This window comes from Eurosta solidaginis, chromosome 4 (genome assembly GCF_040869045.1).
Source record: "Eurosta solidaginis isolate ZX-2024a chromosome 4, ASM4086904v1, whole genome shotgun sequence".
Taxonomy (NCBI): Eukaryota; Metazoa; Arthropoda; class Insecta; order Diptera; family Tephritidae; genus Eurosta; species Eurosta solidaginis.
In genome coordinates, this window is record NC_090322.1 from 66,929,499 (window position 1) to 66,947,764 (window position 18,266).

Consider the following 18,266-nt stretch of genomic DNA (forward strand, 5'->3'; position numbering starts at 1 on the left):
GTAAGCTTACCTCGTACTTAATGTGTGTGTATAATAGTAAAGTATTCCCGCTTTCACACAGGTAATCGCACTGTAGCGACACCTATGGAAACATTGAAAGGGTATAACATATATATTGAAGCTGGACTCAGTGCCGTTGCCACAACATAGACATAGGCGTGCAAGCTTCCTTACAACCAAAAATGTGCACGGTAAGTTGGAACTACCCTTTGGTTTTTTTTTTTTTAAGTGAGGTATTACAAAGCATTTCCGTCTCATGTGCGTAAAGGTTTGATGTATCTGCCGGTGCTGCTAATATGACATGCTTACTTCCAAACACCTGACAAAGCAAATTATGTTCAGGATCATAATGTGACATTAATCAAATCGTTTTCCGCGTTTATCTTTTTCGAATGAAGACAATATTAGACAAACGCTGGTCTCTGTATTTTTCCTTGCGTTTTCGATACGCCTCGCCCCCAGCTGAAAATTAAGTTTTGACGTTCTGACAAAAGTGTTCTGACTCATGTCTGCTAAAAGCAAAATGGGGCCGTAAAATGCATAGTTCTCTGGTTGATATCCAAGGGCATCCTCCACCCTTTCCGAGATCTTTAGAAATGTACAGTTCTCATATGATTGAACAAAGCAGATAACCACTGAACCATATGAATACTTTGATGATCGAAAACTGAATATAGTTCTCAATCCTTTTTGGAGTCATATGCGAATCGAATATGTTTACTTTAGATGGTCAACGATTTTTTAGTCATTTTCCATTCAGCTTTCTGAATCTGCCCTGATTATCTTGGTTGACTGATTAATGAATATTCTACGTGTTAAAGTTTTACCTCTCATTGAAGATTTTATTTGGTCTGAGATATGGATCAGAAGTGATTATTTAAGCATAATCACAATTAAGCTACATTTTCGTCTCGACAATAAATTAACTTTTGAACCGAAAATACCTTTGAATCTGAACGTTTTTAATCATCCATGATGTTTGAAGGGTTTGTGTCACTGGATATTCTGGTGGTTCGTGAATAAGAAAAAAAAATTTTTTTTTTTTTTTGGGGTATGCGGTGGCAGATAGTTTATATGCGGTAGGGTTCTGTTGGCCTTGTTCGTGGTGAACGTGAGCTGGGTTAGGCGGGTTGTTGGTTATAACGGTTGGGAGTTACAAGTCTCCCTCACCCTCACTGGAGGGTGGTAGTAGGACCAATTTCGTGATTGGTCTGGTGGTTTGTCCTCTTGCCGTATCAAGTTCGACGACTCGAACTCGGTTATCGGGGCCATAATGGAGGTTGGCTATCCGGCCTAGTCTCCATTCGACTAAGTCCCCCTGTTTGAGATTCGATTGTGGATGCTTCCACTTAACGCGCTTCTGCAGTTCGGTGAGGTACTCCGTTTTCCACCGCTTGCAGAAGGTTTGATGCAGCGCCTTAAGTTTTTCCCATCGATTGACGAGTGAAGCGCGATTCTCGCTGACGTCAATCTCGGGTGGCGCTAGTAGGTGGCCCCCGACTAGGAAGTGCCCGGGGGTGAGTGGCTCCAGGTTGGACGGGTCATTGGAAGATGGGCTTAGGGGTCGGGAGTTGAGACAGGATTCAATCCTACACAGGAGGGTGCTAAACTCCTCTAGAGTAAATTTATGATCCAATGCGATCTTTTTGAAATGAGTTTTGAAACTCTTGACTCCCGCTTCCCACAGTCCGCCCATATGAGGAGCAGCTGCTGGTATGAAATGCCATGTAAGGGTTTGGTGGGCATATTTAGAGAGGGTTTGGTTGCGCGCATCAACGAGGAATGCCTTGACCTCTGAGCGGAGAGCCCTTGACGCACCGACAAAGTTCGTTCCGTTGTCGGAATAGAGGTTTTTCGGGCATCCTCGTCTGGAGACAAACCGACTAAATGCTGCTAGAAACGCGGCGGTGCTGAGGTCGCTAGTCGCCTCTAAGTGGATCGCCTTAGTCGCAAAACAGACGAATAGGCAGACGTAACCCTTAGACATGCGGCATCCTCGTCCGCTGTAAGACTTTATGTCAAACGGTCCTGCGAAATCCACCCCGGTGTTGGTAAATGCCCTGCTAAAGGTAGTGCGTTCCGCAGGGAGGGTTCCCATGAGTTGCGTCGGGGAAAGTTTGCGGAATAGCGTACAGGCCTTGCAGTTGTGTATAATGGATCGGATCATGTTTTTGACCCGAGGTATCCAATACTGCGTGCGTAGAAGCCGCAGCATTAGTTGGTTTCCGCCATGTATGGAAATGGTGTGGACAAACTGGACCAGGAGACGGGTGAGTCGGCAGGCGTAAGGGAGGATTATCGGGTGACGCTCGTCGACGGGAACGTCCCTGGATGCGTTGAGGCGACCCCCCACCCGAAGGACATTATCTTCGTCGATAAAGGGGTTTAGAGAGAGAATCTCGCTTTTGGTCGCGATGGGTTTCCTAGTTCTCAGAGAGCTTATTTCTTCGGCATAGTGGTTGGTTTGGGATATCCTTATGAGGCGGCTAGTCGTAGCCTTGATTTCGTCGGGCGAGATCTGGTGAGACTCTGCTTTAAAGGACATTTTAGTTTTTGGACGTGTTCTATTCGAGAATCGTATAATGTAGGAGATTACCCGCAACGCTCTTGATAGATCGGAAAACCGATCAAGAATATCCTCGCTATTGTTGATGTTCGTTGCTACATGCACTTGTACTCGTTTTTCTTCGATGTCTGTGTGGTACTCCTGTTCGCCTTGAGATGGCCATCTCGCTTTGCCTTCTTGCAGCCACGAGGGTCCCTGCCACCACAAACAGTTGTCGACTAGGTCCGTGGCTGGAAGTCCTCTGCTGGCTAAGTCCGCTGGATTTGATGCGGACTCGACATGATGCCATGCTTTCGTTCCTACCTTCTCCACGATTTTTGTCACCCTGTGAGCTACAAATGTTGACCAGGAACACGGGGGTTTTCGAATCCATGCTAGGACGATGGTCGAGTCTGTCCATAGGTGCATGTTGAATGTGCCTAAGTTCAGGTTCTCCATCACAGCTTCCAAAGTTTCTGCCAGCAAGACGGCACCGCATAACTCCAATCGTGGTAATGAAATTGTTTTTACTGGTGCCACCCTCGTTTTTGCCATGAGTAGACTAACGTAGATCCTATCGTGGATCTTAGCTCGCGCGTAAACCGTAGCCGCGTAGGCTTTTTCGGACGCGTCACAGAAGCCGTGAATTTCGATATCGTTGGTTGGTGTGAAGTGCACCCACCGAGGTATACGAATCTGGTTAATGGCGGGGTACTCCTGCATAAAGGTTTGCCACCGATCTAAAGTAATTGCGGATACCGGTTCATCCCAATCCGTCCCCTCCAGCCAGATGTTCTGCATTAGTATCTTAGCTACGATGATAACTGGAGCAAGCCAGCCTAACGGGTCGAAGAGTTTGGCGATGGCAGATAGAATCGCCCTCTTTGTTAAGATATCCTGGTTTTCGATTGGTTTCGCTGTGAAATGAAAATGGTCGGAATGCGCGTTCCAACGGATTCCTAGGGTTTTTACCATGCTCGCGTCCTCGAATTCCAGAAAGTCTTCCTTAAGCCTGTGAGGTTTGGGTATGCCCTGTAGTATCCTACTGCAGTTAGATGTCCACTTTCGCAGAGGGAATCCTGCTGACTTTAATGCAGCTGTGATTTCATCGCGGGCCGCGATTGCTGCCTCGATGCTATGCCCCCCTGCAAGGACGTCATCGATGTACATACTGTTTCGCAAGATATGCGCTGCGGTTGGCAGAGACGCCTCGACGTCATCAGCAAGTTGATGTAGGGTTCTGATCGCTAGATAGGGGGCACAGTTTACCCCAAAGGTTACCGTGTTGAGCTCAAACACGCTGACAGGGTCCTCTGCTTTGAGTCGAAAAACTATTCTTTGGTATTGGGTTTGATTTTCCTTTACCCAAATTTGCCTGTACATCTTCTCAATGTCGCTATTGAGGACGTACTTGTAGAATCTCCATCGGAGGAGCAGTATTGTTAAGCCGGATTGAAGTACTGGGCCGGTGTGTAGAACATCGTTCAGGCTTATGCCATTGGATGTCGGGCACGACGCGTTGAATACGACCCTTACTTTAGTCGTTGTGCTTTCTTCTTTGATCACCGCATGATGCGGTAAGAAATAGCAATCAGTTGATTGTGGTGGTACTACGGTGTGCACCTTAGTCATGTGCCCTAACGTGACATATTCTGTCAGTACCCTATTGTATTCCATCTGTAGGGCCGGGGTCTTGGCTAGGCGCGTCTCGTTCCGATAGAACTGAGAGCAGACGCTCTTGAGAGATGGGCCCAAACAGACGGTTTTTGGGAAGCTTTGTTTGAATGGAAGGGCGACAGTATATCTTCCATCTGAGTTCCTTTCCGTTGTGTTTTTATATAGTGCCTCGCAATAGGCATTATCTTCGGTCAGGGCCTTTTTTGTAGGTACGTTTTCAAGTTCCCAGAAAGCGTCTAGGCTAATTTCATTGAAAAAGGATACTCGTGTATTGGTTGGGTGAGGTGCATCTGCACGACCGGTTAAAATCCAACCGAAGACGGTTTCTTGGGCGAGAAGCGTATTTAGGACGTTCTTCCGTATACCGTTTAGTATGATCTGGGGATAAATATCGCCTCCAAGTATGAGGTCGACTTGTTCATTAATGAAGAACCTCTTATCCGCCAGAATCAGATCAGGGAATGCTTGCCGAGTCGTTGCGCTCACTTGGCAAGTCGGAAGGTCCCCTGTTAATTGAGGCAGGACTAGGGCCACTGTATGGATGCTTACTAAGGGGTCTGTAAGCGAACCTAAGTTAATTGAGCATGATTCCTTTACCTGTGCAGATGGTGTATTATTTATTCCTGACACCTGCACATGCAAACGTTTGGACGGAAGGTTTATTCGCTTCTTTAGTCTTTCAGTTATGAAAGAGCATTCGGACCCAGAGTCTATCAGCGCTCTGGCGGAAAATTTCACCCCGTTGTACCTTATATGAACCCGCGCTGTTCCTAATAACACCCCTTTAGTGGTGTTAGCATGACACGAAGAGACGTTATTAGTATTATCTTGTCTTTTTTCAGACTCCATCCTTGCCCTAGCCTGCTGTGAGGTTGAAGGTGAATTGTCGGTGGCGTTTTGAGTCCACCTTCGAGGAGTTGTCTTTGGTTGTGCTGTCGGAAGATGGAGCAAGGTGTTGTGCCTTGCGTGGCACGTGCTGCAATTGAATTGGCTAGTGCATCGTGTCACGGTGTGTCCACCCGACAGACAATTCAGACAATAACTATTGTTTTTGATAAATTCGATTTTGCCTGACGTGGACAACCTACGGAATTTTTGGCAATTTCGTAATTTGTGCTCCGTACTGTTGCACATCTTACATGCCGACTTTGGTACTCTTGCTTGGTAAACCCCAAGTTTCGTAGAATTTTCCCTAGAATTCAAACTCTGACTTTTGGGTGTTTTTGTTGTTTTATTACCCCTCAGATCGGAAACCGTCTCCAATGTCTGGAAGCGATTGGACGGGAATTTGTCCATATCCTCCCATTTCGGGATATCTGTCTTCCGTTCTACGGTCTGTTCCCAAAGAGCCAATGTAGATTCAGGGAGTTTCGTGGAGCATAAGTAAGTTATGATTGCGTCCCAATTTGTGATGTCAATATTATGATATTGTAGCGCAGAAATGCAATTGTTGATCTCACGTTGCAATTTTTTAATTGATGTTCCACACTCCTGCTCGACTGCCGTCAGATTAAATAAAAGTTTTAATTGTGTGTTGACGAGGATACGTTTATTTTCGTACCTGTCGCTTAGATTCTTCCAGGCGGTTGCAAAACCCTCGTTTGTTAATGAGCACCTGCCCACTATTTCTTTTGCCTCCCCTTGCGTTTTTTGCTTCAAATAGTATAATTTCTCGACATCTTTCAGATCGGTATTGTGGATGTATATCGCCGTGAACATATCTCGAAAAGCTGGCCAGGAGAGGTAGTCGCCTTTAAATACATCGGTGTCACACGGCGGCAGCCGCATTTTATGTCCACGGCGCGAGGAGTCTTCCTCCTTTGCTTCATCTTTCGCTGGCAGTGGGGTGATAGCTTCGGCTTCAGCCGCCACAGCAGACATGCATTGCAGGTAGCATGCAAAGCAACTTTTATTTTTCTTTCTTAATGAGCTGAGCTCGTCTTTGGACAGTTCAGAATTGCTGAGAAGACTTTCATATGTGGACTTGGTCTTCTTCCATAGTGCCCTTAGCTCCTCTTGCAGTAGTGCAAGGGTGTGCTTGTTCCGGGATTCGGCCGGGGTGGAGTTGAACTCTTGTTCAAACTCCACTATGGAATCAGCCAATCTAATATAAGTCTCCATTGATTTTATTAATTTGAATATTTTGTCTCTTTGAAGGTGTCGAGCTCGGAGGTAAACGACTTAGTGGCTTTGGTGTAAATGCAACCACAACAAAAAATTATAAGAGTGTTTTCGTTTTTGCTGTGATTGCGCTGTATAAGTAAAAGCTTTAGGAACACACGAATTCTGATTGAATGTGTTAACACAGATAGCAATCTTATGTGAATAGTGCTAAGCAAAAATTTAATCAAATGTAAATTATGCCGTGTATGTAATGTGGCCGGTGATATGAACCACTTATAGAAGTCCTCACGAGGATTGTGCAAGCCACAGATAGAAATCCTGACGAGGATTTAATGTGTATGCAGTGATATGGAAATAAACACAAATAGAAATCCTGACGAGGATTTAGTGTGTATAAAATGATATAAATGTAGTGATATGCAGCACAGATAGAAATCCTGACGAGGATTTAATGTGTATGCAGTGATATGGAAATAAACACAGATAGAAATCCTGACGAGGATTTAGTGTGTATAAAGTGATATAAATGTAGTGATATGCAGCACAGATAGAAATCCTGAGGTTCTAGTCGGTGCAAAGTGATATTAAGCACGGATAGAAGTCCTGAAAGGATTTAATGTGTCTACAGTGATATGCAATGCAGAGAAGAGAATCGTCTGCAAATATTTAATGTGTCTTAACAGGTGTGTTGGAAATATTTTGAAACTTAGCGTGTTTAAAAAAAATTAAAAACGCAGATGGTAATCCCAATGTGGATATAGTGTAAAATGTGAACCACAGATAAAAAATTCCAATGAGGATTTAATGTGAAACACAGACAGAAATCCTGACGAGGATTAAATGTGTATACAAAAGGGTGTTATGTGAACGTTGATGAGTATCGCCGAGTAGCCAACCAGGGTATCTTTCCCAATATAAATAAGAAAATAAATGTGTGTATCCAACTTAATGTGGACAACTGCATTTTTAATTATTTATTATAAAAACGCTGAAAACATACAGCTCTATAATATAAAAACGATCAGTATAAAATTGTGTTTGTGACCAATTGTGATGAGCCACTAGCCACCCAACGTAGTGATACTTTTTGGCTTTTGGTAATATTTCAGCTCGCAAACTGATTACCAAAGTGAATTCTGTGATAGACAAGCTAAGGCTATCAACCAAGTGAAATTATGGTTCCTGACTAGGAAGTTTGTCAATGTATGTGACGATGAGGGGGTACAATACAGTGCAGTGATGAGTGTGAAAAAAAAACTAAAAAAAATTCACTGACTGTCTGCCTTGAGCGGTGTCGAGTAACTCTTACCACTGGTGGGGGGAATTACCCGATCGTCAAAAGGCGATTGGTGTGTTTATAACCACGAATTCTAACAATTTCACTTGCTTTGCCTTTTTTGTCTAACACGGAATGCACTTTCCGTGCGTAAATCACGCAACTAAAAAAATGTTTTGTGCAACCAAGCAACCACGTACCTTGGGTTTTTAGTTGATAGATGGGCAGCGATGTGTTGATGTGATGGACTGTAGAGTGATGACAAATTGTGATGATGATATGATGTGTATGACTGTAAGATGTGATGCTAATGTATGTGTTTGATGATGGACTTTGACTGATGAGTATGATGATGATAAGATTGTATGTGATGTCGTGACGATGATATTAGTGGACTGTATGAGTGATAATGGACTGTATGATGATGTGATCTCGACGTCAATAGACTGTATGTGATAATTTGTGGCTGTATGTGTGCTCGCTTGTTTTGTGTTTTCGCTGGTTTTTATGTTGTTGGATATAATAAATAACCTCTTTCGACTTTGTTCGCTTTATCCAAACTATGAAAATTGGCAAAAATTTTAAAAAAAAGTGCTGTTTTCTCTGGAGTATGCGTCTGTATATTAATTTCCTCGGCGCGTAAGGACCAATGTTTTGCGGGGCAGTGTGGTCCCGGGGAAGTCGAACGTGTGCGTCGCAAATAAAAAGAAAGCAAAGAAAAGAATTAGGGCGAGTAATAACAAATGTATTCACGTTATAAACAATATAAATTCTCAGCTTTATTTATTATCAAAAAGGGAATTGCTTCACAAACTGATTCGAATTCAATGTTATTACAATTGTTAATTACACATTCGTGCACGGCAAATGTTAGTAATATGACGACCGCAAATTGTTGGATAAATTATAATTCAAAAATAGAAATATTGGTGGCTGATTGCCAGACAATTGCCAAGTGCAAATTCTAATGTTAAAATCGCAATTATTAAGAAGAATCACAATAGCAAAGTGCGATTATAGCGTAAATTATATGCACAACCTACGAAAAGATACGTAATATGATAACTCACCTGTGAGATAGCTGCTGGCTCGTTGACGTTCCAAAATAGAAAGAAAGATTTAAAAACGAAAAAGGTCCGCACCACCTGCCGATAGCTAACTTTCGTCGAGTTTTTCCCCTTTGAAGTTAGCGCTCGGCAGGGGTGGGCCGTTACCGGTAAATAATAATATTGCCAAAAAATGTGCATTAGGGTGGTAGCGAATATTTAGGCTGGTGGCCTAAACACTTGGCATTTTTTAATTTGTATAACAATCAAAAAAAAATTTGTTTGGCAATAATACAGCTGATAAACAATCAAGTTTATCAAGAGTATTACTAGGTGCGTTCATATAACCACGTGTGTAAATGGATATAATTTTACACCTTATAAGTTTATATGCTTTCATGAGTCCCCCTATTGTTTCGAGATAGTTAACAAAATCTGAGTCACTAGTACTTGGCGAGTGGTATAGTACTCCTATTTGCCACTTTACTTCCACGTTTTTTAACTGGACAATGATACACCATATATTACCATCAATCGCTTTATTATATACTATTCTAAATTTTACTGAGTTACTAATGTACATCGCTACGCCTCCTGTGTGTCTGCTGTGGAGTCACATCTTATTGTTGTAAACGATATCAAGCTTATTTCTGTATCACTGATTTCATCTGTTACACTTGTTTCAGAGCAGAGAATAATTTTTGGGTCAAGTTCTTCCACCATTCTTTCAATTTCAAGTTTATTGTGCACCAAAATGTTTACGTTTAAATAAATCACTTAGGTTTTTATTTTGCCTTCCATTCTGTATCATTTGGTTTGATTGCTAGTAACCTACCCGCTGCTTTTCTATCGCAAGTTTTCTTTGGTAGACCGGACATTCTTTACTATATATGCTGTGCCCAGTGTCTAGCTTAAAGCCGAGATCTCTATTAGCGTCCACACAATTGCCACAGACAGGGTTAGTTACTTCTTCATTACATTCCTCATAGCATCGGCCGCACCTTTGTTTTTTTGTACATGTGCTGGCATTGTGGTTAAACCCTAAACATTTTTAGCATCTCTTAACATTTTGTCCATCGTATACTCCACACTGGTCCCATCCAATGTTAAGCTTGACATGATTCATCACTTCTAAATATTTCTCATGATTAATTTCAATAATTGCAGTATAAGAAATTCTCGAGCTATTATTTTTCTTCGCTTGATAGACTTTTATACATTTAAGATTTGCGTTTTTAATGAAATCATTCTGCGCTTTTATTTTTGCAACTATTTCATCATCGCTTTATTTCTCACTCATGTTGGTAGCTCTAATTTTAGGATTAACCACTGTTGACTCTTTGACTTTATATACCTCAGAATCTAACTTGTTTTCTAAAACACTTTTGATTTTGTCTTTTTCTGAACAGTCACTTGCCTGTATAACCACAGATCCATTATTTTTGTGCACAACCTTATTGATCTTCATATCTTTGGCGTCAATCTTATTTAAATCTTTCTTTGTTAATTTTGCCGTTTATTTAGATTTTGGTATTACGACAATTGTGGGACACCCCTTAAAACAGTAGCATAGGGCATCTTATTATTAACCATATTTACATCTTGGTCACCCACTTTACGCACTTCTTGTATTATTTCTTCTTTTTGTTTTGCTATATCATCTGCGGATTTTTTATTTAACTCACATAAATTTTCTACTCTTTTTATCAACTCATCCTTTCCTTTATGTATTTTATTATTATTGTTTTGTTTGCCAGCTTTCCGCACTTCTTTTATTATATCTTCTTTTTGTTTTGTTAACCCCTCCAAATTATCTTTACTTAAAATGCAATAGTTTTCTAAACGTTTTATTAACTCATCCTTTTCTTTATTTCCTTTTTTCCTTATCATGGTTTTTTATCAATTTTTCGAACTCTGTTTTCTGCTCACGTATATTTACTTTGTTTGTCTCTGCTATCGACATCATCTCTTTCAACGCATAATCCACATTAGAGATGTATTGCACACAATCATCGCACATAAAGCGCATAAATGGGCAATTGGCCAAGCCTTGCAGAACATATTCATCAACTCCTGCACACGGTATACTTTTGTGGTAACTTCTCCCGCACGCAGCCTTACATCGTATTAAAGTTTCCCCTCTTAGCGACATTATGCCTTTTTGGCATTTATGACACTTGTCCGTCATTATCTCATTCACTTCTTCTCTTTTTATCTAAATATGTATGTATTTATTTTCACAGCACAACCACACTGCGGTTTTGTTTGCCGTTTGTTTTCTTTTTCACTGCAATTTAGTTTTTGTTATATTTATTTTTCAAGGTTTATTGGCACAAATCGTTTGAAATTGATTTTTCACTTATTTAGCTTTGCGTTCTTTCGCTTTGTTTATATGTTTGCCGACATTGGCTTTTTTATTCTCAAATTTAACCGTCTAAATAACTCATTTTCTCGGAGCACTTGCAAAAGTATGGCCCCTATTATGAGCATTTTTCAATCTTCGATCTTCGCTGGCTATCGAACATCGAAAATCGAAGTTGGAATCGGTATTATGACACTTCATCTCTGTCGAAATTTTCGTTGTGTATCGAAACTTCAATCGAACAAGGTTTTGTTCACGACGCCGAACGAATTGAATGAAAATTGTTTAAAATGTAATTTTTTTGTATTTTATTTCTACTTTTTTGGTACCCAATAGTAACTTTATACTATTTTTTATCAATTTTGTATAGGTCGAAAGTGGTGAGTACAAAACAACAGCTGGAAAGACTGATTTCATTAATGGAAGAAAATCCCGTGATAGCAAAAGGAATTTGCACAAAAGTACAATTTACAAAAAGGTGGAAGAGATAACAGCGGAGCTTAACTGCCTGGGACCACCCGTAAGAGAGACAAAGAAGTGGATGAAGGTAAACTAAGGAACCATAGATGTCCTTTCAGCATAAAAAAAAAATGTTTTTTTTTGTCGTTTTAGGTGTGGGCTGACATGAAGTCGAAAACGAAAAAGAAAATGTCGGAGAACATGGTGGAATATCGCGCCACTGGTGGTGGGCCAAACAGACTGAATGCATATACGCACGCAGAAGAGGCTATAATGGGCTTACTACAGCTTCACACCAGCGTAGATCCACCTGGAGAAGAGCATGGGCTAAATGCAAATTAGGTCGTCGAGTGTGAAGTTAGCATGAATGAGGAGCGATTGGATGATAATACAGAACCTATTGAAGATTTGGAGGTAAGCGAGCATAGTGTTGCTGTTGTCGAGGAAAGGCCATGGAGAAATACCAGAAGAAGATGTAGCAGAACGGAACGGTTAAAAATATTGGAAGAGCAAACCAGTGATCAAAAAAGGTTCCATAAAGAAATGCTCGAAACTCTAAAAGAGATAAAAAAAGTGCAATGGAGACTGAAAAATATGCGGAAAGGACATATGCGTTAAAATATTATTATAAGAAACAAATGTTAAAATTAAAAAAAGAGAAGCTTGAATTGTACAAGCTTCAAATGCAAAAATAGAATTCCACTCCGCGCTATATCTGTAATATGACCTGAATTATGTTTTGTGTTAACGAATAAATTGAAACTGAACTGATATTTTTTTACCTAGTTTAGAATAGAATTAAGCTTAGCTTTTAAGTATTATCAATGAATTTTCCAAATATTTGTTTAGTCTAAGTATATACACACATGAATTGAAAACGAAGAATATAAGTGCATATACATAAAAATATATTTACAGGAATAATAGTTTTATATTTCAATAAAACTAATTGACTACAAAGTTCTTAATATTTGATTTCTGATTTCTTCTGCTTCTGAGTTCACGGTTGCTTCGATTTCGGCGAGTGTGATATCATGGTCGTGCTCCTCATCTGAAAGTTCTTCTACAGAAATGTCTACTTTGTAAAACATGCAAATATTGTGCAAAGCTGCACACACGTTTATAATTTTTGTTGCTTTTTCTGGTGTGTAGTGAAGGGCTCTTGCCTGCAACAAGCACCTAAACCTATTTTTTAAGACTCCAATTGTTCGCTCTATGATATTTCTACCTTTCGCATGCTGTGTGTTGTAAATACGTTGTGCAGATCCATCTTCAGTATTTCTGAACGGCGTCAGTAAGTATGGCTTTAATGCATATCCAGCATCACCTGCACGGGCAAATTTATGTTTTATAGGAATACATTTAATCTATATGTAAAAAAAGCATATACCAAGAAGCCAGGTGTTGCGAGTACCATCTTGATGTTGCTGTTTCAAATGTGATTTCAATGCCGACATACTGAACACCATAGAATCATGTGTTGCTCCCGGATATTTTGCATTTATGTACCGTATACTCATGGAATGGTCGCAAACCTTAAAACATATAAAGATAAATATTTATGCATTTACAACCTGAAATTAATATCACATTGGTATACTTACAATCATGGCATTAATGCTGTAGAATCCTTTTCTGTTGTAGTACAAATGTTGTAGTTCTTTTTTGGGAGCAACAATTTTAATATGCGTGCCGTCAACACAGCCAATAATCCCTGGAATTCTGCTAATGTTAAAGAAATACAATTTAGCTTGTTGCAGTTCAGCTTCGTCGTAATTGAACTTTATCCATCGTTGACAAAGAGAGTTTTCCAATACATTTAACACCTCTGATAGCACCACAGACACCGTGGGTTGTGCCAGTCCGAGTGTATTCTCGTTCCCAATGCTCAATTGGTAGGATCCCTGAGCACAAAATCTGAGAAATGTGGCCAATTTTAGAATGGTTGGTATAGATTTAGCTCTTGAGCATTGCTGCAGAAGATTGTCTGTACTGGACAGCAAGTCCATGAAAGCTTCCTTAGACAGCCTGAAGTTTTTGATAAATCTATAAACAAAACTTTCACTATTACACATTCAATGACTTGTTTAAAACGCTACTTACGCTGCGGAATTCATTTCTAAAGGATTGGAAGCATCCCTCAATAGTTTGTTACTTCTGGCTAATTCCAATATGCTTTCCTCCTCATCTGACGAATCATCGAACCAAAATTCCGTTGAAGTCATGTTTTTATATGTCAAGGCCTTTTTTTGTGTTAATTTTTAGATTTATTTATATTTTCTTTACTTTTTTGCACTTTTGCTTGTTTATTATTTTTGTTTCACAGCTGATAGAAATAAGCTATTGTGAATAATTGAAACGATCGAAATTCACAATCACGCTAGTCTTCATCGAACGCGCGTCATAATACCAAATGAAAATTCGTTCGATGAACTCGTTCGACCGCAGTCGAAGATCGAATTTGTCTCATAATAGGGGCTTATATCTCTTCATATCAATGCGCTATCGTTACGACGGTCAACCAAAAACCAATTGGTTGGCTACGATATGGTTACGACTTTAGCGGCGCCAATAATCGATTGCATTGATTCTCATAAGGTGGGTCGAATCAGCTGTTATAAGGTTACCGATACGGTTACCGATAAAGCATCAATGTCTGCAGCTTTAGACTTCAAATTTATACGCGATTCTGTAAATTATTGTGCACATTGTTTTGCTGAATGAGCACTGAATATAAATCTTATGTCAGTGATAAAATATTCATCAAACGCCATAAAAACAAAAAAGTCATTCTGCAACAGTGCGTATTTTTTATTTATTTACAGTCTTGTAGACTTAATTTCTTAGGCCCCTATTATGAGCATCTTTCGATCTTCGATCTTCGTTGGCTATCGAACATCGAAAATCGAATTAGAAGTTGGTATTATGACACCTCATCTCTGTCGAAATTTTCGTTGTGTACCGAATTTTGTAGCGAATAGAAATGTGTTGTCGAGGCTGTATCGAACAAAAAAAGAATTGTTTAAAATGTAAGTTTTTTGTATTTATGTTCTAATTTTTTACTACCTAGTAGTAATTTTAAAATATTTGAATTAATTTTATATAGGTCCAAGGTCGTGAGTACAAAACAACAGCTTGAAAGACTGATTTCAATTATGGAAAAAAATTCCCATATAGCAAAATGAACTTGCACAAAGGTTCAGGTGACAAAAAAGTGGGATGATATAACAGTGGAGCTGAACTGTTTAGGACCACCAGTAAGAACGACGGAAAAGTGGATTAAGGTGAACTAAAGAACCATAGAAGTCAATTCTGTATAATACAACTTTATTTTTGTCGTCTCAGGTGTGGGCTGACATGAAGTCAAAAACAAAAACAAAAATGTCGGAGAACATAGTGGAATACCGTGCAACTGGTGGTGGACCAAACAGGTTAAATATCTTTACGCATTCAGAAGAGTCTATAATGGGTTTTTTAAGTCTTCAGACCAGTGTAGATCCACCTGGACAGTACTAATGTGAATGAAGATTGTGAAGATATGATTGTGGAGCGATTATATAGTGATAACTTAGAATCGGATGAGAATTTGGAAGTAAGTGGACAAAGTGGTGCACCTGATGAGGAGAGGCCACGAAAAGCAAATCGAAAAAGTGCAGCAAAAACGATAGGCTCAAACTATTGCAAGAGCAGACAGCAAATCAAAAAAATGTTTAAGAAGAGATGCTGAAAACATTGGAAGAGATCAAAAAAAGTGCTCTTGAGACAGAAAAGTATGCGAAGAGAACGTATAGCTTGGAGTACTATTATAAACGTGATTTTTTGAAATTGAAACAGGAAAATCTGGAGTTGTATAAAAGCCAAATGAAAAAATAAGAGCACAAATTTATGCTTTAAGTGCTGAACAATACCTGATTTTTTTTTTTTAAACAAACATATGAAACTGAAGTGATATTTTTTATACCAAATTTATAATAAAATTTAAGACTGTATTATGAAAACTGAAAATCTTTAGCTTTTTAGAACCATAATGAATTTAACAAATATTTTTTTATATATATACATGTATATGAATTTTTTATTTCAATAAAATGAAGTATCTACAAAACTCGCAATATTTAGTTTCTGATTTCTTCTGCTTCCGAGTTGGTTGTGGATTCAATTTCGGCGAATGGGATATCATGGTCGTCCTCTTCATTAGATAACTCTTCTACAGAAATTTGTATTGTGCAAAGCCGCACACACGTTTATAATTTGTATTGCTTTTTCTGGTGTGTAGTGAAGGGCTCTTGCTGTTCCAAATGTGATTTCAAGGCCGACATATTGAACACACAAGAATCGTGTTGCTCCCAGATATTTTGCATTTATGTATCGTATAGTCATAGAATGGTCACAAACCTAAAAAATATTTGTATAAAGATGTAAACTTATGTATTTACAACCTGAAACTAATATCAAAATGGTATACTTACAATCATAGCATTAATGCTGTAGAATCCTTTTCTGTTGTAATATAAATTCTGTAATTCTTTTTTGGGAGCAACAATTTTAATATGTGTGCCATCAACACAGCCAATAATCCCTGGAATTCTGCTAACATTATAGAAATGCAACTTTGATTGATGTAGCTCAGCCTCCTCATAATTGAATTTTATCCATCTTTCACAAATAAAATTTTCCAAGACATTCAACACCTCTGTTAGAACCACAGACACATTCGGCTGGGCAAGTACGAATGCATTTTCGTTTCCAATGCTCAGTTGGTAGGATCCCCGAGCACAAAATCGGAGAACTGTTGCATATTTTAGAATATTAGGAATATGCTTGGCTCTTGTGCATTGCTGAAGCAGTTCATCTGTACTGGACAACAAGTCCATGAACGCTTCTTTGGACAGTCTGAAGTTTTGAATAAATCTATAATCAAAACTTATAATTTCAACAATTTAACAACTTATTTAGAAAGCTACACTTACGTGGTGGAATTCATTTTCAAAGTATTTGAAGTATCCCTCACGCGTCTTCTACTTCTGGCTAGCTCCAGTAAGCTTTTCTCTTCATCTGACGAATCATAAAACCACAATTCCGTCGTAGTCATACTTTTATTTTCAATATTCGCATTTAATAACTAGTTCTGCTTTCGTCTATTTATTTTATTTTATTTCACAGCTGAAGGAAATTTGCTATTGTGAACTTTTGAATTTATCGAAATTCACAATAATGCTTGCCTTCATCGAACGTGCGTCATAATACCGAATGAAAATTCGTTCGATCAGCTCTTTCGACCACAGTCGAAGATCGAAAGATGCTCATAATAGGGGCCTTAAATTTCTAAAATTACATCTATGAGATCTCTTTATGTTATTGCAATTGATTTTTGTGTTTACATCATTAAATTGTCTAAAAGGCATTGTTTTGCAGCAGTTGAACAATAATTTCTTAAATTGATTGCTATTTCGACATTGTTTTGTATCATTTGGTAGCTCGTTGTATTCTCTTATTCCATCGTAATATATATTTTTTTTTGTCGAGTTCCTATCTTACAGCTGGAAAATGAAAATTGTTTCTATTTCTCGTTTGATAAGCATGGACCTCATTATTATATAACACGCGGTCGTTCAAATATGTCCGCAGCTTACCTAGTTTGATATTATGTATAAATTTTAAGGTGTAATAAACAGTGAGTTGTTTTACACTCAGCCAATTTAGGCTATTAAGCATTTCATATCGTTTTTTGAGAATGAACCGCATAGCTTTATTATGCTTCACCTGTAGTTTTGTAATGCTCGAGTCAGCTAACGTAAATAAAATTGTAGTGCAATATATGAAGTGCGGTTCTACAATAGACCTATAGACCATTATTTTGTAATATTTGCTCACGTGCTTGCACGTTCGGAACATAAATCCAATTTTTTTGATATTTTTGCCTCTATATATTTCAGATGCCCACCGAACTTGAGTTTCTCATCAATTATTACTCCTAGGTATTTCATTTCATCAACTCTTTGTATAGTACTATTTGCCATTTTTAGGGTAATATTGCCTTCTGTTATTTTTCTCCTCATGATCATCCATTTAGTTTTTTCAATATTTAGTTTTAACTTATTTTGGCACAACCATTATCCACATTTTGGACACAGCTTCTATCCCCGTTGGACAGCTTATTGTCAATAATACATCATCTGCGAAAAGTCGTATGTTGCAATGGCTAAGACAGTTTTTAATATCGTTTATGTAAATAATGAACAAAATTGCTGCAAGTACAGATCCCTACGGTAGACCTATTTCAACATCAATTTCGGGCGACTGTGCATTTCTGATTACTGTTTTTTGTTTTCGTCCAGTAAGGTAGCTTTTAAACCAATTAAGATCCGTATTTCGTACTCCTATTCTTTTTAGCTTTCTCAACAGGATAACCCTGTCAATTGTTTCGAATGCTCTTTTTAGGTCTAGGAAACTGAAACTGTTATTAGTTTTTTTGACGTGGCTTTTTTCCATTCCGTTATTACCAAGTTTAGGGCAGTTTCACAAGAGTGTTTAGACCTGAAGCCCGATTGCTCATGTATTATAATTTTCTGATTGTTCAGGTACCCTAGAAGCTGGTCCTTCACGATTTTCTCTATAATTTTTTCATCGCTGGGCAACGTATTAATGGGCCGTATTTCCCCCGGTTTTTCCGTCCCTTTGACTTTTTCAACTGGTACAACTGTTGGGATTTTCCAACTTTCCGGATGAGTTTTGAATTTTTACAATAGCGTACACTGGCTGCCAAGAAAACTCACG

The 18,266-nt window shown here is 38.9% G+C and overlaps 2 protein-coding genes, 1 long non-coding RNA gene and 1 pseudogene across 9 annotated transcripts in view; 2 read left to right on the forward strand and 2 right to left on the reverse strand.

Annotated features, from left to right (window-relative positions):
- The window catches only part of LOC137249906 (tRNA (guanine(26)-N(2))-dimethyltransferase-like), a 27,368-nt gene extending 16,196 nt beyond the window's left edge, over positions 1 to 11,172 (reverse strand). For 6 of the 7 annotated variants that reach the window (XM_067781958.1, XM_067781961.1, XM_067781960.1 and 3 more), the window contains exon 1: positions 9,242 to 11,172. The gene's annotated coding sequence lies outside the window, so the exon portion shown is untranslated. The remainder of the gene's footprint in view (positions 1 to 9,241) is intronic. The other variant, XM_067781959.1, reaches the window with a different exon arrangement.
- Positions 1 to 12,150, forward strand: part of LOC137249907 (protein Loquacious-like) — a 15,052-nt pseudogene extending 2,902 nt beyond the window's left edge.
- A 277-nt stretch (positions 12,151 to 12,427) lies between these two features.
- LOC137249908 (putative nuclease HARBI1) lies at positions 12,428 to 13,953 on the reverse strand. Its single transcript, XM_067781964.1, has 4 exons — positions 13,593 to 13,953; positions 13,094 to 13,535; positions 12,880 to 13,024; positions 12,428 to 12,816 (listed from the first exon to the last, which is right to left on the reverse strand). The coding sequence occupies exons 1-4, from the start codon at positions 13,712 to 13,714 to the stop codon at positions 12,443 to 12,445; spliced, it is 1,083 nt and encodes a 360-aa protein (XP_067638065.1). The 5' UTR covers positions 13,715 to 13,953; the 3' UTR covers positions 12,428 to 12,442.
- A 509-nt stretch (positions 13,954 to 14,462) lies between these two features.
- On the forward strand, positions 14,463 to 15,313 carry LOC137247966 (uncharacterized). Its single transcript, XR_010951964.1, has 3 exons — positions 14,463 to 14,518; positions 14,596 to 14,773; positions 14,835 to 15,313. It is a non-coding gene; the product is annotated as an uncharacterized lncRNA (long non-coding RNA).
- The last annotated feature ends 2,953 nt before the right edge of the window (positions 15,314 to 18,266 follow it).

Excerpts from the sequence above, each read along its gene's own strand:
- LOC137249908 (XM_067781964.1), bottom strand. The coding sequence starts at position 13,714 with ATGACTTCAACGGAATTTTGGTTCGATGATTCGTCAGATGAGGAGGAA. Across the intron at positions 13,536-13,592 it reads TTAGAAATGAATTCCGCAGC|ATTTATCAAAAACTTCAGGC; the intron begins GTAAGTAGCGTT and ends TTTTGTTTATAG. Across the intron at positions 12,817-12,879 it reads TCGCAACACCTGGCTTCTTG|GTGATGCTGGATATGCATTA; the intron begins GTATATGCTTTT and ends TTGCCCGTGCAG.